This window comes from Diplotaxodon limnothrissa, linkage group LG23, assembly GCF_057381915.1.
Source record: "Diplotaxodon limnothrissa isolate DT_005_m linkage group LG23, D_limnothrissa_male_GT1.1, whole genome shotgun sequence".
NCBI classification, from domain to species: domain Eukaryota; kingdom Metazoa; phylum Chordata; class Actinopteri; order Cichliformes; family Cichlidae; genus Diplotaxodon; species Diplotaxodon limnothrissa.
In genome coordinates, this window is record NC_140617.1 from 4312285 (window position 1) to 4334225 (window position 21941).

General features: G+C 41.5%; 2 protein-coding genes across 3 annotated transcripts in view; both read right to left on the minus strand.

The window, feature by feature from the left end:
* The window catches only part of agbl4 (AGBL carboxypeptidase 4), a 348823-nt gene that overhangs the window by 64165 nt on the left and 262717 nt on the right, over positions 1 to 21941 (minus strand). The window lies entirely within an intron of this gene.
* On the minus strand, positions 8325 to 17129 carry bend5 (BEN domain containing 5). Its single transcript, XM_085349014.1, has 6 exons — positions 16859 to 17129; positions 15643 to 15773; positions 14137 to 14614; positions 12171 to 12319; positions 10395 to 10608; positions 8325 to 10216 (listed from the first exon to the last, which is right to left on the minus strand). Exons 1-6 carry the CDS (start codon positions 17040 to 17042, stop codon positions 10020 to 10022), a joined length of 1353 nt encoding a protein of 450 aa, XP_085205140.1. The 5' UTR covers positions 17043 to 17129; the 3' UTR covers positions 8325 to 10019.

A 21941-nucleotide genomic window follows, 5' to 3' on the forward strand; every position in this document is an offset into this window, starting at 1 on the left:
TTGTGACGAGCTGCAACAAGGATCGGGATGTATTTCTTCTGTCTGCCGGCGCGGGAAAGATTTACAGCAGCAGCGGTGATGGTCAGATACTGCTGCAAGCGATAAGAAATTAAGACTAATGTCCATTTATTTTCTCGTGCTGCGGCTGAAGCCAAACCGCCATGACAGCGAACAACAAGAAGCTGGCGTGGAGAGACTCAAAATCCTATAATCAAGTCCTGAGCGTTGGGTTTAGACTTTTAGTTGGTGGCCAGTGTGCCGTTAAATCTAGTTCAGTCTGGGTGGATGTGCTTTGTGGACTGTGTTTCATATTCAGCAATAAAACATGCCACTATTCGTCCTTCCTCTAAACCCAGTGTGTACGTATGTGTCGTGGAAACAAACCTTGTTACTCTGAGGTAACATATGCACACGGCGCACCCACTCTGAACTTCCCCTTCCACGAGGCAAATGCGGTTATATTTCCCCATTCAAAACACTAACAATGTCATAAAGATAATGCATTACTGCCACCTATTATGCAGAGCTGCTGCGTGCGCCATGTCTGCATTAAATTCAAAAGGTGAACACGATGAATCAGACAATGTTCCAAGAAGCTCCATAAAAGCACCGAAATGACCATATTCATTAGACTGTGTGTGTGACATAAATACAATATGTCTCCCTCTATACTGCAGTGTGTGAGGAGTACATGGTGTTTATGCGACAGAGAGCCAGGCTGCAGAGCCCAGCCCAGTCTGGACGGACTCAGCCCAGCCCAGCTCGACCCAGCCAGCACTAATCCATCATCACCACTACTGAATCATCACGCTGCCAATAAAGAAAGGCAGCAATACATTATAGACATGTGGCAGGCTTTAGCGATAATGACATTGAGAAGTCCTCTTGGGCTGTAGGAAAAGCCTGGGCGCGTGACACACTTGCTTACAGAGGCAATAATGTATGGAAATGCTTCAGTGTGCAAGACAAGAGAGAGGGACAGGGAGAAATGAAGGAGGTGCAGTCTGTATATAAAGAAAGGAGGCACTCTTCCCATCAGTTTCTATTGTGGACTATACAAAAAGGAGGACATTCAGAGACAATGTTCGTTTTAGATTCATTTGCAAAAAAAAAAAAAAAAAAAAAAAGAGCTATCTTACAATCAGTCTGATGTGTCAACACCCCATTTCTGTGTTATCTCGGTCTATACATCTCAGCTGTTAATGCAATAGGGTTTGTACAAGTGACACGTTAGAGACAGAGCTGCCAATCATCGGCATGTCATGTGGCACAGTGCAGCTTGAATCACCCTGTTATATCGTTTATGATATTGAAAACATTGTGCGTTAACCCCACACGCACTAAACTTAGAATAAAAGTGCAAAACGTACAGGCGAGTGGATTGATCTGTGTGGTGACGGAAGTCCATTACACAGCCTGTGACGATGGAAAACTAATGTAAGGTAAGATGTGAAAAGGCACAAAGAACTTAAACGGTTACACACCTCTGTGAAGCTACACATCACACTTTCATCCTCCGCCTCGGTCTGGAAATCTCTCAGTCTTAGTTGTGTTAAACTCGTGGGTGACATGTTGCAAACGTAAATCTCTGGTATTGTATGACCAACTTAAATTTAAAAATGTCTCTTTTTCCATTTAAATTAAAAGTTGGTTAGGTTTCTGTGTGCTGAAGAATTTGCATTAGCCTAAGGGTCATTCAGGTTTTATGAGAATCACTCCGCACACACAGCCCCCAATTTGAAAATGGAGAAACTCTTTTGACATCAATTATGTGCTGCTGCAGCGTAAAAATAACACCTTTAAGACTCAAACTAAGTTTACACCTCAAGATATGGGAAATTTTTAACCTTGATTCAGTTTAGTTTACCTCCAACCTCTGAAAATGTGCCAGTGAACAACACGGTAGTCAAGAGGCAACTTCCAGAGGTGAAAAATGAATCCAATGTGGAAGTGACATCAACTGCAGGTGTCGCTAGAGGATGGCTGCAAATGAAAGTTAATTCCTACAGACTTCCATGTTAAAATTTCCAACTTCCCACCATTGAAACCCAAAAGGTTTGGGCTCAGTCAATAATTTTGACTGGGGTGACTTTACGACTGACATGTTTCTCTATTGGAGTTTCTTTTATCTGGAAACATAATACCAACACTGAAACTCCAACTGTGAAGCTCAAAATTGATGGGTGACATCAAAGTGGCTACATCAAGATTTCAGAGGTTTATGGATGTAGTTAAATTGGACATGCAGATGGTTGATGTGACAGAGGAGTATGCTAGGAAGAGATGGAGGCAGATGATCCATTGTAGCGACCCCTAAAAGGGTCAGTTGAAAGAAGAAAAAGAAGAAGGAGGGGGGTTTCACTGCAGTTTCTTTGCTGTAGGTTCTGAAAGATGCATGCAAAAAATCCCCCCAAAAACCTAAAACGAAGAACCCATCTGCTTCCAGCAGGATAAAGCACCATGTCACAAACTCAGCTCATCTCAAACTGGTTTCGAGAATATGACACTTGTACTCATATGGCCTCCTCAGTCACCAGATCTCAATCGAATAGAGCACCTTTGGCATGTAGTGGAGCGGGAGACTCGTATTAGGGATGTGCCGCCAACCAATCTGTAGACAGGCTGCGATCATGTCAATATGGACCAAAGCTTCTGAGGAATCCCTCCAGCATCTAACTGAATCCATGCCACGAAAAGTAAGGCAGTTCTGAGGTTCAACGGTGGACCAACCCTGTAGTACATCTATCTATCTCCCCATTTCTCTTCTACGAAGTGGGATCACAGGGTATTCACCACATCCTTCTTCCCAACCAAACTTTCCAGATCCTGCCGAGGGATTCTGAGGCATTTCCAGGCCAGACTGGAAATATCTCTCCAGCAGTTTCTTGGCTCACCCAAAACACTTACAAGGGTAGTCGCCCCAGGAAGGATCTTAACCAGATGCCTGAACCACCTCAACTAGCTCCTTTTGATGAGCAGGAGCAGCAGCTCTACTCCAAGATTCCTCCGGAGGTTTGAGCCCAACCACCCTTCAGAGGAAACTCATTTCGGCCGACTCCTTCAGTCACCACCCAGATTTCATGACCATAGGTGAGGGATGCAACATAAATAAGCGCTATACAAATACAGGCCATTTACCAAATCAGTGGGTAAATTGAAAACTTTGGTTTTTTGGCTCATCACCATCTCAACAGTCCAGTATAATGCCCACATTGCTGCCGATGATTCACCAGCTCACGCTCCACCTTTCCATCGCTTGTGTATAACACCCCAAGATACTTGAACTTGTTTGGTCTAGGTGGCCTGCCTCTCAAGGAGCTTTCCAGTTTTCCAGATTTTATGTGGGTGCATGGACCAAACTGGTTTAGCGATGCTGCTAGCATGCATAAAAACAAACTCTTCACATCAAAAAATAAAAAAATTAATAAATATAAAATGAAGAAAGGGCTGTAACAAGGATGGGGATGCATTTCTTCAGTCTTATCTAACAGTTTCCCCCAAAGGAAGATGAGCAAAAAAACCCAAAACAAACAAAAACCCAGCCAACCAAACAAACAAACAAACAAACAAAAAAAAAACCCCAAAAAACCACAGACACAAGGTTTGTGCTGATAGAATAAAAGTCTCAATTTTATTTCTGTTTATCTATACATTAAACAGGTGTTCCTGAATGCAGCAAGAGAAAACACAGAACAGGATGCTAAGCGTCAAAGACTTGCTCGCATAGCAGAGGTGTGGCCGGTTTAGCAAAGACATGTACACTCTCTATCGCATATACTTATAACATTTTCTGAAAATGTAGGGTTGCCTCTGGGAGGCTATAATAATGAGGGAGTGTCAACTCCAAAAGTCTTGAAATTCTTTTCACATTATCATACCAACTGGAAATACTCCATACAGTAATAACCCTGTCTTTCCCTAATAATCACTGCAATGCGTTTATACCTAATACAGACAGGTAGATATCCAAGCAGCCCTGTATAGCTCACTTAATACAAGTATGAAAATGTCATTAATAGGTCTGTATGGATTTGTCATGTCGCCGTTGTCCCCTTTAACTCAATCTCGAGGCCCAGTTTTCCATCTCCGCAGTTGGCCCTCTACCCGACAGTGATGTGGTACCAGGTAAGTAACTCAACACCTGCATAGGAATTCAATTACACACAAACTCCCTGGGTCAATACCCTGGACCAGAGCAAAGCTTACAATTGAACTATTATTAAAACAGTCCAACGAATGGCTTAAGTGCTTCCGTGAAAACGACTGCTGTGTATCTGAACACACGCTCTTCCCACAGTAGAGAGGTACCAGCACATTTCATGTTCACCAGCACGGTTGGAAATGAAAACAATAACCATCAGTAAGAACATAGAAACATACTGAAAAGGGACACAACCCTTTTCTCTCAATAAAAGAAACAAAAACAAAACAACAGAAAAACACTTTGGTGCAGAAAAGATTCCATTGGTACAGGGTAAAAGAAAATATAATGCACTTTGTATAATTACTCACAGTAAGTCAATCGTTAATACTTTCTTACACTAAATGCATAATTTTAACATTTAAATTACATTTAAGTGACGGTGAGGGAAAAAGCGATGCAACAGGGGAATCACAGATAATTATTCAAGAGGACAGGAACGTCGACAAAAAACAGTCTTCGTGAATATACCCTGATCGCATTTTTGGCATGGTCCAAATTTTAGAAGTTGACACATTCCTCTACGTGGGTATTTTGTCATTTCATCCCTCTTCTAGAACACAATCTGAGGTTAACATGGACTCAAACTTAACGTGTGGTTTTGTTTTTTGCTGAGGACCTCTTCTACTCCATCGTCCCAGTCTGACTGAGATTTCCTGCGTGGCATGCGACCAGTGAACAGTGGCTTCCTCTAACTTTCACATCGTCGACATCTGAGTGTGAGCTAATAATCATCTATTATCTATAGTGTAACCTGATCTAATCAGTAAAAATGCATATTTCCGAAAATACACTGCAACAATGTAAATTGATAGACAACAGGTGCTAAAAGCAGATGCATCCATTTGAAATCGGCAACTTCTGAGGTACTTCTGAAACTCACAGCTGAGGATATAATCACTATCTACAATATTTGGATGGATAGCATATAGTTGATACAGTAAAAGCAGGGTTATCGATTTTTGTGAAATATTTTGGCTTTAGAATTCGAGTAAGCTGAGGGGATAGTGGCGGTTGACACACCTGAATAAAACATAGCCGTATGACGATAAAAACATAGAAAAACAGCACCATTTGAGGTCCGATAGATCAGTTTTCGAACTGTTTGCTGGTAGCACCGTCAACCAGTAAAAATCTCAGAATGCAATACAGAGACAGAACACAACCACTGATCAACTGCACAACATAGCAAAGAGCGAAGATATATATTCGGAGACGACCCCTCACACAGACACCCCTTTACAGCAGCATCTTTAAGCAGGTAATAAAACTGATTTCCTCCTAAGAATGATATTTGTGTACTGAGGTGTTTTACAAGTTTTTAATATGCTGTACATGTTGAGAGTAACCAGGTATACCTTTTCCTATAGATTTTTTTTTTTTAATATACACACATAGTTTACAGTCACTGACAAACAAACACCAGAGTAACAATGAGGTAGGACGGTGAAGTTAGATGAAGTAGAACCGGTTTGTGGATTGTATACAAATTTTCTGATAACTGTAATAAAAATATAGGCCTAACTATGTGTTCCTCTCCGTTTTCTCATTTTAAACCAAGTCTGACACTGTATCTGTGGCTCAAACGTGTGTCTCGTGTACACCTAGCTCCGAAAACAGTGGCACAGAGCCATTTATCTTGTTTCGCACAGTGAAGCTAAAACCAGATCGCTTTTTCCTTAATCAAACTGTCAAAAAGCAACCCAAAGCTCCTTCCCTTCTGCAGCTTAAACAGGTGTTTACAACATAAGCCAAAACAACAGCGAGGAGGACAGGATCGTCCACATGAAAGTCAGGAGAGAAAAGAACTAAAGGTGGCATAAAAAGACGATCGCAAAGCCGCCACGGTTACGTTTCCTGCCTATCACTACTTAAGTGTAACGGTGAAAGCACCGACTGGTCTGGTGTCGTGACGCAAAGCCAAAATTAGTGGCTCTGCTTGTGAATAAAACGGTACAGTATGTTACTGATATGCTGCTAAAAACCCAAACCGCTCTTCTGCAAGTGACTCGGTACATTTGATAAAGAACGGCCTTGCCTTTACAGATTAAGCCAAATCTGGGTTAAAAACATACAGTCCTTCCATACAGCTTTCATCCTTTGAAGGTGGTTTTAGTTAAAGGATTAGGCTTAATGGCCATCCAGGAAACAGGCTTTAACATTTTTGATGATGTAATAGCTCTATTAATGGTCTTTCTTTAAGCATCATTTTAACCACACCCCTCCCATTTTGGCATAAACAACAAAGAAACAAACACAAATACAATACACAACAATGTCTTAGAATTTTAGCAAAGGTACTTTGCACAGCAGAAATCTTTTCTTTTAAAATGCACAGCCTAGCGCACATAAACCTTTGTACAGGGAAAAACAAAACGAGAAATCAGAGGGCACCGAAAAAGGGACGTTTCTAGGGAACCCCCTCAAACAGTATATCAATAACACATCGCCGTTATAAGGTGGCGCTTTACGCTCGGTTACTGTGGCCGGGGCCATTTTTTAAAAATTTGTTTTGTTTGTGCAAACCCTGCTGATTCTAAACCCCGTCTTTAGCTCGATCTCAGCATTCAATACTTTGGCTCACAATTACCACTCATTTGTAAAAAATACACTATTATCTCTATAGGAGTCATATTTATACATTACCAGCATCAGTTTAAAGCGCATATTCCAGTCAGCTTGCACATTTCATTGGTCAGTTTTTATACTGGCGAATCACATTTTGCAGATAGTAGTAGTTATCAATTTTCTAACTAAGTTTTTTTCTTTTAAACCGTTCCTTTTCGAGACCATGACGGAGTTGCAGATTAAACTATTGAGATAATTTAACTTACTGAAATGCAGTTTTTTTTAAAGAAACCTGTTAAATCTATTAGGGCTGCCCCTGACCAAAGATCTTCCTAGCTGAACAGTTTTTGTGACCGTGATCTAATTAATCCAAAATATATTTTAACATATTTTCTAATGTGTTTTGTCAAGCACGACAAAGTGGTTTGAAAGCTGAGACAGAACATTGTAAGTAACACCACTACCACCGTGCTACATACCAGAGAAAAAAAATTATACAAACTCATGGACGAAGCGTTCTGCCTGTTACAGACAGCAGCAAAAGAGGTAATTATTCTGATTGTGCTGCAATCACCAGTAAGCAGGCTGTCTAAAGACGGCGGCCATGCCAAGCGGCCAACATTCGCCTACTTGCATATTTGAAACAAAAACCAATGTTTGAGGTTGATGACTGACAGACAAATATTTATCTGTCACCTTCCTACGCTTTGGATTTTGTGTGTGAAAAAAAGCGAGAAAAAAAAAAGTTTCCATGAGTGACTGACACTTCCTGTAAAGTGAGTGTTTCCTTTTCAGGTCGACCAAGAATGTTCCGACTCCTGGAGGGGTGGGGGGTGGGGCAGCCCTAAAGTCTATCAAGCATGTTAGCGGCAAATCTGACAAATGAATCAAAATGTACCAAAACTCATTCTTGCCATAATAAACCATAAAAAAATGTCTTAAGGTGCTTCATGATAATACAATGATTGTTAGGCCTTAATCTATGAGGACATGTTTGTTTGTTTGTTTGTTTTTAATTAAAAAAAAATAAAAATAAAGGACAAATACCACAAAAACATTTCTTTAAGATCGAAGAATTTGCCCATTTAAAGTGCATTCAATGTAAATGATTTGTGTTGATCTAACTACTGCATCTCAACCGTTGGAGCGCAATGGTTTAACAATACAGAATTTTATACTATGGCGTGATCATCAGGTAGATCCTAAGTGAGGTTTGCCAAATAACAGATATAGTAAATATAACGTACAGGCTCGGCTGAAATCGGGTGTTAAGAAAAGCCTCGTCTCATTTTCCAGAGATCGCTTTGGCTAAGAGAGAGGGATACTTTTTGTTTTCTTTTTAAAACATATGTTTGTAGACTCAGCTGATCTAAGTTCGATTACAACGTCAAGCTTAAAGCCAACAATTCATATAAAAAAATTTAAAAAGTGTACAAAGAAACACAAGAAATTGATAGGTAACGTGGAATTACAACATCAATTTGCTAAACCAAACTTGTCCAGAAGCTTGAAACTGTAACGAGACTACAAACTGAAATATCAATGTTTGGTGGAAAATAATAATAATAAAGAGTTGCTTATGTACACTGAAATAAAGTAGCTTAAGAAAAGGCTGATCTGAACTTTTGAAATAACAAAAAACCGAGACGGACGATATGATACAGAAAAATAAATCAACAGACAAACGAGAATCTAGACTGTGAGGAGGAGAAAGGCTTGATGAGCAGCTCTGCAGTAGATTCACAGTTAGCCACAGCTAGGTCACAGTTGAGATTTCAATCTGCAGCGTTTAGTTCCAGCCTGCAGATTGCCACCCAAGCCATTTTGGATCAAAAAGAAAAAAGAAAGTGTGTGTGTGTATACATAGATATACACACACACACAGAACAGAAGAGGAGAATAAAAACATGAAAGAACAAGAAAGAGACTAAATTTTAAAAGTTCTGATGGCATAGCTCAGGGAAAGTTGTCACTGGAGCAACCTTACTCTAATTCCCCAGTGGCGTGCCTTAAACAAGAGGGGGTTATTATGGGGTTCAGCAGGGCCAGACAGCTTCAGCAGCAAAATAGTATCCCAGACAGCTTTACCCGTAGCTAACACCGCTTCCACAAGACGATGACCAGAGCTGTGCCTCGATTTTCATCCGGGTAGCGGTCCGGCTCAGCCAAACTTAATGGTGTGAACTACACAGAAAATAGTACCTGGCCACCTCGTACATTCTCACAGCAAAGTGCAGATGAAGCGTCGTGACTTCAGCTTACAATACATTTACAATCACAGCATACTAGAAAACCCAGGAGCTTATCAGTGCCTGGTGATTGCCAGATCCATTTAAGGCCTTTCTAGGTCTCAACATGCCTGTACCACTGCAACTCAACAGTCAAGTTTCCTTAAAGTAACACACAGATATCCGATCAAAACGTCTCCTGTGCTCCCTCGTGGATGGCAAATATTCATAAAGATTAACATTAAAAAAACATAAAAAACAAATACAGCATTCTAGAGACTCGACAGAGTCCCATTAAATCTCAGTAAGCTGTCTTTATAATAAAGTTATACGGTTAAGTGGGAGCACACGCCCATAATTAATCTCTTTAGGAGCAACAGAATCTCTGCTGCAAAATGAAATATGGCTGTTACTAATTAAGACTTGTGCATTTGAGACCCTCATGTCCCATTCTATGCAGTAAGTACCAACCGCACCAACTCCCAGCAGTTATTGAGTAGTCACCATAACAGTCAACCTCTCACGCATCTAAGCTCTAATGCAAACTAGCATCATTCGTTCGCCCAGGGAAATAATCTCTTACTTTTTAAAAGTTCAAGGACTCAACAATTATGTTCTGACACAGAACAATAAAGTAATAATCACACCTAATTTCTCTTTTGACACACATGCACAAACCTCAAGAATCTGCATCTCTGTACCAATGCCACTGTAAAGCTTATAAAAACACTCACACCAGCCTATGTCAAGCTAGCTCACATGTTCAGTTTCTAACCACTGGGTAAAGCTGTCTGTTGGCCAATTAGAAAAGCGGGCTCACAGAAATGTGATGATGGTTCTTTACGAAGGGGCGGGCGAAGGGGCCTCTTTGTTTTAACATTTCAAATAACAACCAATCCGATGTGCCAAAGTAATACGACCGCTCCTGAAATGGTTACAGCATCCCCCGACAACCCATATCAAGTCCCCTCAATATCCTGCAGACCACGCGGGGCAGAAGGCGCTGGCGTGACAGTTGATCACTATATGCCATCGTAGGTGAAGTTCTCCATCTTGACTGTCTGTCTGATGAGCAGCTTGGACTCCCGCCGCTCCTCATTCTTGATGGACTTGTTGATGTCCATTATCTTTTCACAAATGTATTTGTTCACTTTGGACAATCTCTGCGTTATCTCTGCACTGTCGGCTGTCTCTTGAGACACTCTGTCGTAGAGACACTCTGGGGAAGGAGCGAGTGTGAGTAATCAGACCACATCAAATTAAAAGCCGCTCATTTTGGCCTCGCCTTAAGGCTAAAGAATTTACCTTTACTAAAACATTTTTGCAACTCGTCCAAAGAAGGGTTTGTCAAACGTTTGAAATATACATTTTAAAGAAAAAGGAAAAGTTTGTCTTACCTCTGACAATCTTCAGCTTGCTGGGTGACAGTGGAGGTTTAGGCAAGGCATCTTTTTTCTTTTTAGTGGCCACTCCAGTGACACTGCGGTTTTTGAGGGTTTCTGTGCCCCAGATCATTACAGCCAGGTTCTTTGTGAACTTAGAATCTCCCTGGGTCCGCTGCAGCTGGTGCCATTTCTCTTCTTCCACCCAGATCCCACCACCAAGGTGTACCTAGAGACGTAAAACAAAGGTTTGTGAAAAGCACAACTGGAAACTTCTTCTTCTCCATCTACGGCTCATTATACAACAAACAGTATGTTGTCACCGGCACGGTGTCAGGATTTATTGTTGTTATTGTGCTTTACTTTTTCTTGTGTCTTGTGGTGTAATCTCAGCGATTTTGTACAGACTAGTAAAATTCTGGTAGTGTGAAGACAAACAGAGTACATGCTAATTATAGCAGGACACATTCAGCTTTCACCTCCCGCTTAGACTAAATCAAACTTTCCAAGAAGGGTCACTTTCACCCTCTAGGATACGTAAACAAGCTCTGGCCACTATCTTCTTGTAGCACGGATTACCTTCATTACAAACTTAGGCTGTGGCTCTTTACACAGTTACTGTACATTGCGTAAGCCTGGACCAAACACTTCAAGCTGATTGCCAGCCATGGCAGACTGCCCTGGTCTTCTAGGTGAGCTACTGTACCGGAGGGGCTGCATATGTGACTCTCGTTCCCTTCCCTATTCTCTTATCACCGTAAAGTCTTTAGGCTAGCATCCAAAAGGCTTTTCCCTGTGCAGCTAATGTGCTTTAGGCCCCCGGCCAGCAGACAAGCTTTTTACTGCCCTCGAGGTAGAAAAAGCCTCTTCTTTTTCTTCTTTTTCCACGACCCCTCCCCACCCTTTCCAGCGCACTCTCAGTAGGGTTAACCTGTCAGTCACTTTAAATTCCTCTCGTGCAAATAATTAATATGGGGTCCCTCATGTAGGACAGTTCTAATTTGCAAGTGTTCTTCACGCTTGAAGTGGCTGCAGGCCCCAGAGCTTGTACTACCAATTCCCCCCCTGTCATCAGCGACAGGACGCTGGTTGAGTTACAGCAGTGGGGGCAGTAAAGAACCCTAACAGGCTAATAAACACCGACGATGCTGGCTGCGCTTGCAGGAACAATAATAATCTTCTCAACCTTGTTTACCTGCAAGGGTAAGGCAGCTAGGGGAAAGGACTGATCAACAATGACAGCATGTTCCCAGATTCACGGGTGTTAAGAGGAAACGCAGCACTTCCTGTAAAATCAGGATACTGTTCACAGCCACCCACAAGGAAAAATGAAAGGGGACCAAATGATTCGAAGCTCTCAAAATTGGTTATTAAGATACCATCATAGTCAGAGTTTTAGTGCCCTTTCTACTCTACTCTATAAATTAGAAGTTCACTTAAATATATGCAAACATAATTGAAAAAACAGGCCTGTTGACTACTGAGTGAACTTCAAGAACAATTCTTTTTCCTACATTAGAAAATATGAAATTAACTGGACTATGCTAACAGCCTTGCAATCACTTTTATGACATCAGTTTGAATTTTCGTGCACAAGATCCTCTTGTTTTCACTTTGCTTTAAAGAATTAATGTCAGCACAAAAAGACAGATTTATGCAGCCATGAAACAGCACAGACAAGAAATTACACAAATTAATAATAAAAGTTTTCTTCGTGTACTAGTTGGAGCGAAAATGGAAAACTGGAAATGCAATTAAATACGCAGCAATTCTTAGTTCGGAGAAACGTACCTTGCCGTCGTTGCAGGTGTATACTGTTCTAGGTGAGGGTGAGTAGCTGGAACTGGTGTTGGCTTCTTCTCTGCACGTCTCCTGGGCCTCAACAATAGGTTCAACCACTTCAGCCTTGATTGTCTGGGTGCCATTGTCATGCATAGGCTCTAGGAGATAAAGGAGACGTTAACAATTATGGAGATAAAAGCAACGACAAACCTCTGTTTTCACTTAACGCAACTTGGCGAAACTAAAACATGCTAAAATACAGCAGAAACGAGGGAAAAAATGCTAGGTGTAAACAGCTACTAGCACCTGAATTCTTACAGTAGTGAGGGGTTTTTTGCCTTCACCGCTGGAGCAGTGCCCACCTGCTTGTTTGCTTGCTATGCGCCTTGGGCACAGGCTTGCCTGTGCCTTGTGACAGGCAGTTATTTTAGCCCAGTAACTAAGCTGGCTTGGTGGCTGGCCACGCTAAGCTCCAATGTAGCTGATGAGTTTTAATATCGGTCAGCGCACTCCATCCACTGCCTGACAGCACCCCAGGGTGCTTTAATCTTTAGCCTGTCCATTAGATGGTCTAGCCAGTAGCTGGGCGCCTCTGTTCAGATCTGCAGGGGGTCTGAGGTTAAGACCAGCATCTGGCAGAGCTCGAGTATGTACAGCACTGTGCACTGCAATGACACCACTTTTAATCACACAACCAAAGTGCATTTTATTCAACTTCCAGTACTGGATTTACCACTTCAGCAATAGACCTGTTAAAATCCCTTTGGATTATAATCTCTCTCCACATGTATACATCATTCCCCAAAGGTTTCTTCAGTTTTTATCTTATCCTGATTCTGGCAGAAACCAGTCCTGTTATGGTAATTATGATCAATCTGTATGGGACACTGGGTTATACAAACTGTATCTGATTTAAATGTAAGCTTAGTGCTTTTCTTTAGGCTTATCTGATATAATTGCGTGTCTAATATTCCTAAATCAAAATAACATTAGTCCAGGACCATCACTTTGTTTGGACTTTAGAACTTTTGTACTGTGAGAGAAAGACATAATAAATACTTAGTGGGTGGTGGGAGAAGCAAAAGAGGGACAAGGTACTGTTGGATGAATGGGTCACATGAGCCTCACCCAACAGACTGGGGTTCAAGCCTTGTGTGAAATCAAAACGTAGTTTTCCCACCGGTGCTTTGTCCTCGTCTCTCTTTTCCTCTTTCCTCACATCCAACTGTTCGCAATAGACAGCTGCCCCTCCCTGAACCAGAGCTCTCTTCCAGTTAAAAGAGTGTTCTTCCTTCCCGCCCTCACCAATTTCTTGCTCAAAGAGGATCGTCTGGTTCTTTCTCTAATATTGTAAGGGCTTATCTAGCAGCAACAGCGACAATAATAGAATGTGCACATTTATGGCACCCATAGACAGTAACAAAAATCAAACTTAAAGACACCTATAAAGTAGGTAGGACTCTCGTTTTATAAAAGAATCAGTTCTTAAGCAGATTAACTGACTGACACTCAGCCATCATCATCATCACCATCCAAGAAGCTTCTTTAGTTCTGAACTGAAGAAGCTTCCCGGATGAGAGAACCTGAGAACCTTCACAGACATTCATCTTTACACTTTTTTTGTTTTTTTGCACATAATTGCAAAAAAAAAAATTATTGTCTGCATTTGTCATCCAGACCTTGTCAGGAGAGAGATGGTAAAATTACTGTGCTGTGTGGACATAAAGTGAACACTAAACTTAATATCTATCCTCACGCTTGCTGCTAAACTCCTTCCACTGAAATTGTGACTTTATTGCTGTTCAGATGTTTCTGTATAAGAAACACTTCACTTGTCAGTTTCCTTACTATATATGTATTCATTTTAAATATAAACGTTTTCTTTAACAACTGACGAGGTTAAAGTTCACTAATCAACTTTGTGGTACTGGTAACTGGTTTGTTGGCTTGTGTGTGGGTGCTACTGGTCTCTCACCGCTGCCCAGTCTCATGAGAAGTACGTCTTGCAGTCTCCTGTTGAAGTCCCTCAGTTCTTTGACTTCTGTCAGCAAGCTGCCATATTCCTTGAGCTTCTTGGCTTGCTGCACCAACTGTCTGCGGGTTCTCTCCAACTCCTGCTGTAGCCTCCTCATCTCCTCCTCCTGCTGCCTATAGCTGTGAACCAGCTCCTCGTACAGAACTCTGGGAACAACAGCGGCAGCCACCTCAGGCACACAATCCGTGTCCACCGCCAAATGCTGCTGTTGCTGCTGGTGATGATGTCGCTGATGCTCTGCCTCCATATCATCATCTTCGTCATCTGCATCCTCTCCCACCTCAGCCAGCCGGTCCTCATCCAGGTCCTCCTCGCCCTCCATACAAGAGCTGGCTGCATTTCTCTCTAGGCGAGCCACTACCGCCGCTAGGCTTTTGGATGAGTTAGAAAGGGGGCGTCCATGGTCCTGTGACAGGGCCTGAGGAGAGTAAGAACTCAATTTGGAGACGACATAGGTGGGCAAAATGAAATCTGACCTATATTTAAAAAAATATGTCATGGACATTGAGAACTCTGGTGTTAGGCCTGTTAAAATATTTATTCATATGTACAAGTATTCCCACAAAGTCGATTCTGTTCATCCGGACATAGTGTTGCCATTAGGAGACACACTTCATCAATCATCCAATCAACTTCTTCAGTCTCAACTTTGAAAACGCTGCATCCAGAAGAACATAATTTATTTTCTGGGATTTTCTTACCCAGACGATTGAGCATGCATCAAGATAGTATTGTGTAAAATCCTTTGCTGTGACTCTGACTAAATATATGACTGACGCCACTCAAAACAGAAGAAAAATATTACGTAAAACCACAAATCTGTCTGAAATGACACGACAGGCAGACTTCAAACTGTTTGTTTTGACATGCGAATCTCAATAGGAAATGGGAGGACAGGAGTCACAGAGTTCTTTGATGAGCCGCTCAGAGGATTTGTCTGTGAAAGGGCAGCTGTCCAGAGTGCTGAATTTGTGTTAATCCAGCATATGGTAAAAATAGTGTGGGGGATTTGGGGTGTCAGCCAAGTTTATGAAAATGTGACGTATCATTGATAGATATATTTAGATATCAGAGCATCGCTGCAAAAAATTTACATGTGAAGTTATACATGCTCCCATACTTGGAGTGTTGATGTGGCCTTTTTTCACTACTTAACTTTTTTGGGTTTTCTCTGACACAGTAAAAGGCAAAGCTTGAGTAATTTTTCTATTTGAAAGATGACATTTAATGCAATTAGTTTTAATGTAAAGTATACTCAAATGCATGTCACGGACCCAGTGTGATAGACTATCATGATACTACTAACATAAACAAGTCTAAACACCTTTTGATTTAGATCATTTATACATGATTGATGGTATAAATGATGCAATATGTGTGCATTGCAGCAGACACATATGTTTGCTGCAATGCCCAACAACCACAGTGTACCTCTGATCTTCCTACCTTTTTATGCCTGAGTGGCATTCTTTCCTCTCCAAAATTGTTCTCGATGGAGTTTCCTGAATTCTTCGTGGACATCTTGGGAATTTTCATCTTCTTTTGTGTTATACTGTCTTCAAATTCTTCTACTGTATCTGTGAGCCCCGGAAATAGAAGCAAGAATAAACTCGTAAAAGTCCCTAAAAAGTTGCATGAATTTTCAAAGTATGCTTTTCAAAGTATCTACGGAAGTGCTCTCATCTGTATTGGTTAGCCTCTCCATTCTGCCTCATCAAGGCGACTTTAGCATTAAATGAGGTAGGAATGTAAGCATGTCAGAGGACTGCGGTACAAATGGTCCTGGGCTGGCGACATTATACCGATCTCCCAGCTCAGACAGATCAGACTCGGGGATTAGTGATGTAGCTAAAGATCGTGCATAGAAAACGACCGTGAGCAAACATTTCTACAACTCCAAATAAACACGAGCAAAAGCATTTCACCTGCACACTTCATCACATTTGCACGATAAACCTACATGAAACGGCTGCGATGCTGACATGTTACTGACAGGTTGCTGTATGTAGTCTGCAACGACTGCAGCACCGCAACCCCTCTGTGGCACGAATCTGCCGATAAGAAAGCTAACATGCAGACTGCAGCCCACCAAAGCCGCCGGATTGGCATCTCAACTACATTTGAGAGCCTCAAAAATAATGACAGATCAGTCACCGGCTGTCAAATATGTTTATAATACGGTGACAGCCTTGCGTCTGTACGTCGGCAGTAGCATGCTAACACGGAACGAATACAAACCAAGCAAGCTAGCAAGCGTTAGCTTCGTGTTGTAAACAACCGTTGTGAGTCGCTAACGTTACATGCCACGTATTTAGCGACACAACCAATACTACCCAACCCAAACAAGAGGGGTAACTTAAGAGACACGGCGCAGTAAGTGTAAAGAACATATAAAACACCGACAACAAGGTATGACTACATACCAAACTTATCTTAGCATATCTAACTAGCATATCTAGCTAGCCACAGCCGAGGACGTTGTTGTTGCTATCGGTGTCAGATTCCAGCTGATCACGTCCTGACAGATCGGGTCAAAAAAAGGAAAAAGAAAACACTTGGTTTGACACATTCCTGAGTTTCGCGCACATCAGCGTTACTTGGTCAGACGGCGAAAAGAAGCGTTAAAAAAGACAAAATCTCCTGCGTTAGGAGGACAACTTACCTGCAAGGGCAAGGATCTGTGCTTCGCACGGCTGGCCTGCGCTGCCATTCTCTTCAGTTCTGTGAACCAGATACACCTTCTGATTATCAAAATCTGTTTTGTGCAGAGGTCTGAAATCTTCCACATTTGAAACGGGTAACGCGTAGCACATATCGTCTTCAAAGAATCTAATAAAAGCATACATTATTTACTTCTCTTTGGTCCTGCACTTTGGATATGGTTGACAGTTTTTCCTCACAAAGTATTAAAAAAATATACACATAGGGGGGTTGGGGATGTTGTCTGCGCTCGGCTACTCTTGCCTGGTCCACATCACCAGGGTAGATCATCAAGGCATAAGTAATAGACATGATTTTAACTGTGCTGTTAGAAAGTGCTCGGGTGCGAAGGTATTCAAAAGCAACAAATTTTTTTTTATTAATTTTAAAATTGCTCAAATAAATATTTATATTTAAAATATTTGTAACTTTTTATGATTTGTCATCTCATTCATTTAGGCACCTCTGGTATTTCACTCTGTCTTCTAACTGTTTCAGAAAAGCCATCAAGATGATTACCTGCTTGGTTAGACTTTATTGGTCTCTGTGTGCTTTCCTGCGTTTCCTGGTGTATACTTCTCATCTGTTCCTTGTATAACACCCAAAACACTTAAGGCCAGCTGACAGAAATGAACTCTTTGTTATTGTAAGACAGCCAGGTGGTTATACAACAGGATGGATTTCTCTCAGTTGGTACTCTAATGGAGGGCACCACAGTCGATAAATGACACTAACAATTTCGTTCTGCTTGGGCTGCTGTAATTGAAAAGTAACTGATGCAGAACTATATAGAGGCCCCCCCCCTCTCACACACACACACGTCTGATATTTCATTTCATAGTTTCAGGCATTTAGTTTAGTTGTGATTAGGCCTCTTTCAAATGCCAGCTTCCCCGTGATGTTTGTTCACTCTCCTGTGTGACCCGTCCCTGAGTCTGTTGATGTATACAAGAACATTTCCAAACAAACAAAGAAACGACAATAACTCTGAAAAACATATTACGTCGCCTCTCATTTTGTTGCAGTTATTGGAGCAGCATCTGAAACTCTTTTCAGTGCAGAGTTACATCTGCCAGTTATTGATTTGAGAGACCAGCTCGTTTCACTTTTCTGTGAAGAATCCATAAGATGAACTGTCAAAGCTGAACACATTCCTTATACATTTACAAAAGCTGAATTCTTCCACATTTTAAAGCGAATGGACCGACAGTTATTTAGAAGGCTGAGGCTGAGGCAGAGGTATCTTGCGTGTCTACACTAAGTGGAGCAGTCTGGCACACCCGGCAAAATAAAACAGGAATGGGAGTGATAGACGAGAGATTTGAGCAAGTTCTCAACAAGTTGAACAAGGGATTATTGTTAATCTGAGCTTCTGTTCAGTGGCTCTCCCGTCCTTAAAGCTGGGCCCTTCAGCATAAGGCGGGTCAGTTTCTGGAGCATCACCAGTGTTTAAAACCTCACGATATCATTCCTGCTGCCTGGAGAAGCTAAATGAAAATGTAAACAATTTTTTCAACAAAGGTGCCCCAGAGATTGCAGTACGTTCAGAGAAACGATGAGCATACCTTAAATACTGTAAACACAAGAAATAGATGTGCAGCAGTAATAAAACAGGACACAAATGCAGCAATCCACTAAAGACTGTGGTTTAAAACATGAGATCAATAATTGAGAATTTGCGGTATGTGTGTCATGTTTCTGACTGGTGTAATAAGATTTATTGTAACTGTTGCCAGTCTCAATTACCAATATATTGCAGACCCAATAAATGTACAACACCGTATTGATTTAGTTCTAAATATATAAAAGCACAAACTACCACGGTCAACCTACACAGGTGTTTTTACTTTTTTCACCTTCTGATAACCAGCTGGATGTAAAAGGACAAGCAATCATCATCAGCAACAACAGCTACATCATCCAAATATTTTTTCCTTTCTAGAAGAAAGAAAAATTGCTGCCTACAGTACTCCCCCCGGCCCCCCACCCCACCCGATAATCCTTTTCACATCTGAAGCTTATTAGATTCTGAATTCTGTCTTTCATAAACTAATTTAAGACAAATGTTCTTGTCTGGTTTAGGAATAACAAAAGAAACACAACTGTAAAGCCTGGTAAACAGATACAGTGTCTTGCAAAAGTATTCGGCCCCCTTGAACTTTCCCACATTTTGTCACATTACAGCCACAAACATGAATCAATTTGATTGGAATTCCATGTGAAAGACCAACACAAAGTGTTGTACACGTGAGAAGTGGAATGAAAATCATACATGATTCCAAACATTTTTTACAAATAAATAACTGAAAAGTGGGGTGTGCGTAATTATTTAGCTTATTGATTATATATATATATTGCAACTAGGGTTCAAAGGGTCAACAAATGTGAATGTTGACCGCTGTGTACTGCAGTGACTGCCTGTGCAGGCAACAGAAAGGATCCATTCAGCTGGTCAGCAGGCAGGATGGTAAAATGCAGGAAAGGTTTATATCTTGTGCCTAAAGTAAATAAATTATATCGTAGTGATTACATATTTGCCTAACAAGCAAAACATCCTTGGAGGAGACAAAAATTCCTTTTGGGGATGTGTCAGTGTAAAAATTCACCAAATCAAACGTGGAGCTGCCCGCTGTGGTGACCCCGCGTGATGAAGGGAACAGATTCAAATGCATCAGAGATTTAGGGGAGAAACACCCACGGTATCAATTTCAAACTCCAGTTATCAAATTCACAAACAAAAACTCAATCATCCAGATAAGGAAATCCCAAAAAACTGAAGAAGTCACTTAAATGAGACGTTTCTCCCACTGAAAACGCTTCATCCACATGAACAGAATTATATTTAGGAAACTGAAGTGAGCGTACCCACACTTGAAACTAAAATTAAACTAAACTGAAAATGAAATTTAAAAGCAAATAAAAACAAAACCTAAAAAAACTATAATAACTCTGTTTTTGACAGTTACATAGCTTATTGTAAATTGGCGCCCTGTTTAAGTGCACCTTAGATTTCTTGTGTGCTAATAGCTTTATGAATCTTTTAAAACTCTTGAGGTAAAGAGCAATGCATAGAAAACACAGATACCCACTGAAAGTTTTGGAAACTGCAGCTATGCTTCACCTCCACCTTCTGCTCTGGGGTAATCTGGGACTGAACTGTGTGCTGGACCCAGCAGCAAGCGTTAAAGTGCTACAGTGGGGCAAAAAAGTATTTAGTCAGCCACCGATTGTGCAAGTTCCCCCACTTAAAATGATGACAGAGGTCAGTAATTTGCACCAGAGGTACACTTCAACTGTGAGAGACAGAATGTGAAAAAAAAATCCATGAATTCACATGGTAGGATTTGTAAAGAATTTATTCGTAAATTAGGGTGGAAAATAAGTATTTGGTCACCTCAAACAAGGAAAATCTCTGGCTCTCACAGACCTGTAACGTCTTCTGTAAGAAGCTTTTCTGTCCCCCACTCGTTACCTGTATGAATGGCACCTGCTTGAACTCATCATCTGTATAAAAGACACCTGTCCACAGCCTCAAACAGTCAGACTCCAAACTCCGCCATGGCCAAGACCAAAGAGCTTTCGATGGACACCAGGAAAAGTATTGTAGACCTGCACCAGACTGGGAAGAGTGAATCTACAATAGGCAAGCAGCTTGGTGTGAAAAAATCAACTGTGGGAGCAATCATCAGAAAATGGAAGACATACAAGACCACTGATAATCTCCCTCGATCTGGGGCTCCACGCAAGATCTCATCCTGTGGGGTCAAAATGATCATGAGAACGGTGAGCAAAGATCCCAGAACCACACGGGGGGACCTGGTGAATGACCTGCAGAGAGCTGGGACCAAAGTAACAAAGGTCACCATCAGTAACACACTACAACGGCAGGGAATCAAATCCCGCAGTGCCAGACGTGTTCCGCTGCTGAAGCCAGTGCATGTCCAGGCCCGTCTGAAGTTTGCCAGAGAGCACATGGATGATACAGCAGAGGATTGGGAGAATGTCATGTGGTCAGATGAAACCAAAGTAGAACTTTTTGGTATAAACTCAACTCGTCGTGTTTGGAGGAAGAAGAATACTGAGTTGCATCCCAAGAACACCATACCTACTGTGAAGCATGGGGGTGGAAACATCATGCTATGGGGCTGTTTTTCTGCCAAGGGGACAGGACGACTGATCCGTGTTAAGGACAGAATGAATGGGGCCATGTATCGTGAGATTTTGAGCCAAAACCTCCTTCCATCAGTGAGAACTTTGAAGATGAAACGAGGCTGGGTCTTCCAACATGACAATGATCCAAAACACACCGCCCGGGCAACAAAGGAGTGGCTCCGTAAGAAGCATTTGAAAGTCCTGGAGTGGCCTAGCCAGTCTCCAGACCTCAACCCCATAGAAAATCTGTGGCGGGAGTTGAAAGTCTGTGTTGCTCGGCGACAGCCCCAAAACATCACTGCTCTCGAGAAGATCTGCATGGAGGAATGGGCCAAAATACCAGCTACTGTGTGTGCAAACCTGGTAAAGACCTATAGTAAACGTTTGACCTCTGTTATTGCCAACAAAGGTTATGTTACAAAGTATTGAGTTGTATTTTTGTTATTGACCAAATACTTATTTTCCACCCTGATTTACGAATAAATTCTTTACAAATCCTACCATGTGGATTCATGGATTTTTTTTTCACATTCTGTCTCTCACAGTTGAAGTGTACCTCTGGTGCAAATTACTGACCTCTGTCATCATTTTAGGTGGGGGAACTTGCACAATCGGTGGCTGACTAAATACTTTTTTGCCCCACTGTACATCCTGTGTTAAAGCCCCATAACTCATTGTTGATTGAAGTCAGAGTGACAGCCATCGTATGTGCTGTTCCGAAACCGAAATTTTACAAATAAAAACATTGTCATCTTGGGGGTTTTTTTGTAGCCAGAAATGTTGATATTTGTAAAATAAGGTGGCAGCTAAATTAGTAACTTATTCTGGGAAGTTGCACATTAACGAGGTGCATCCATGTTCTCTATGAGTGTGCTGCACAGGGACAGATACCT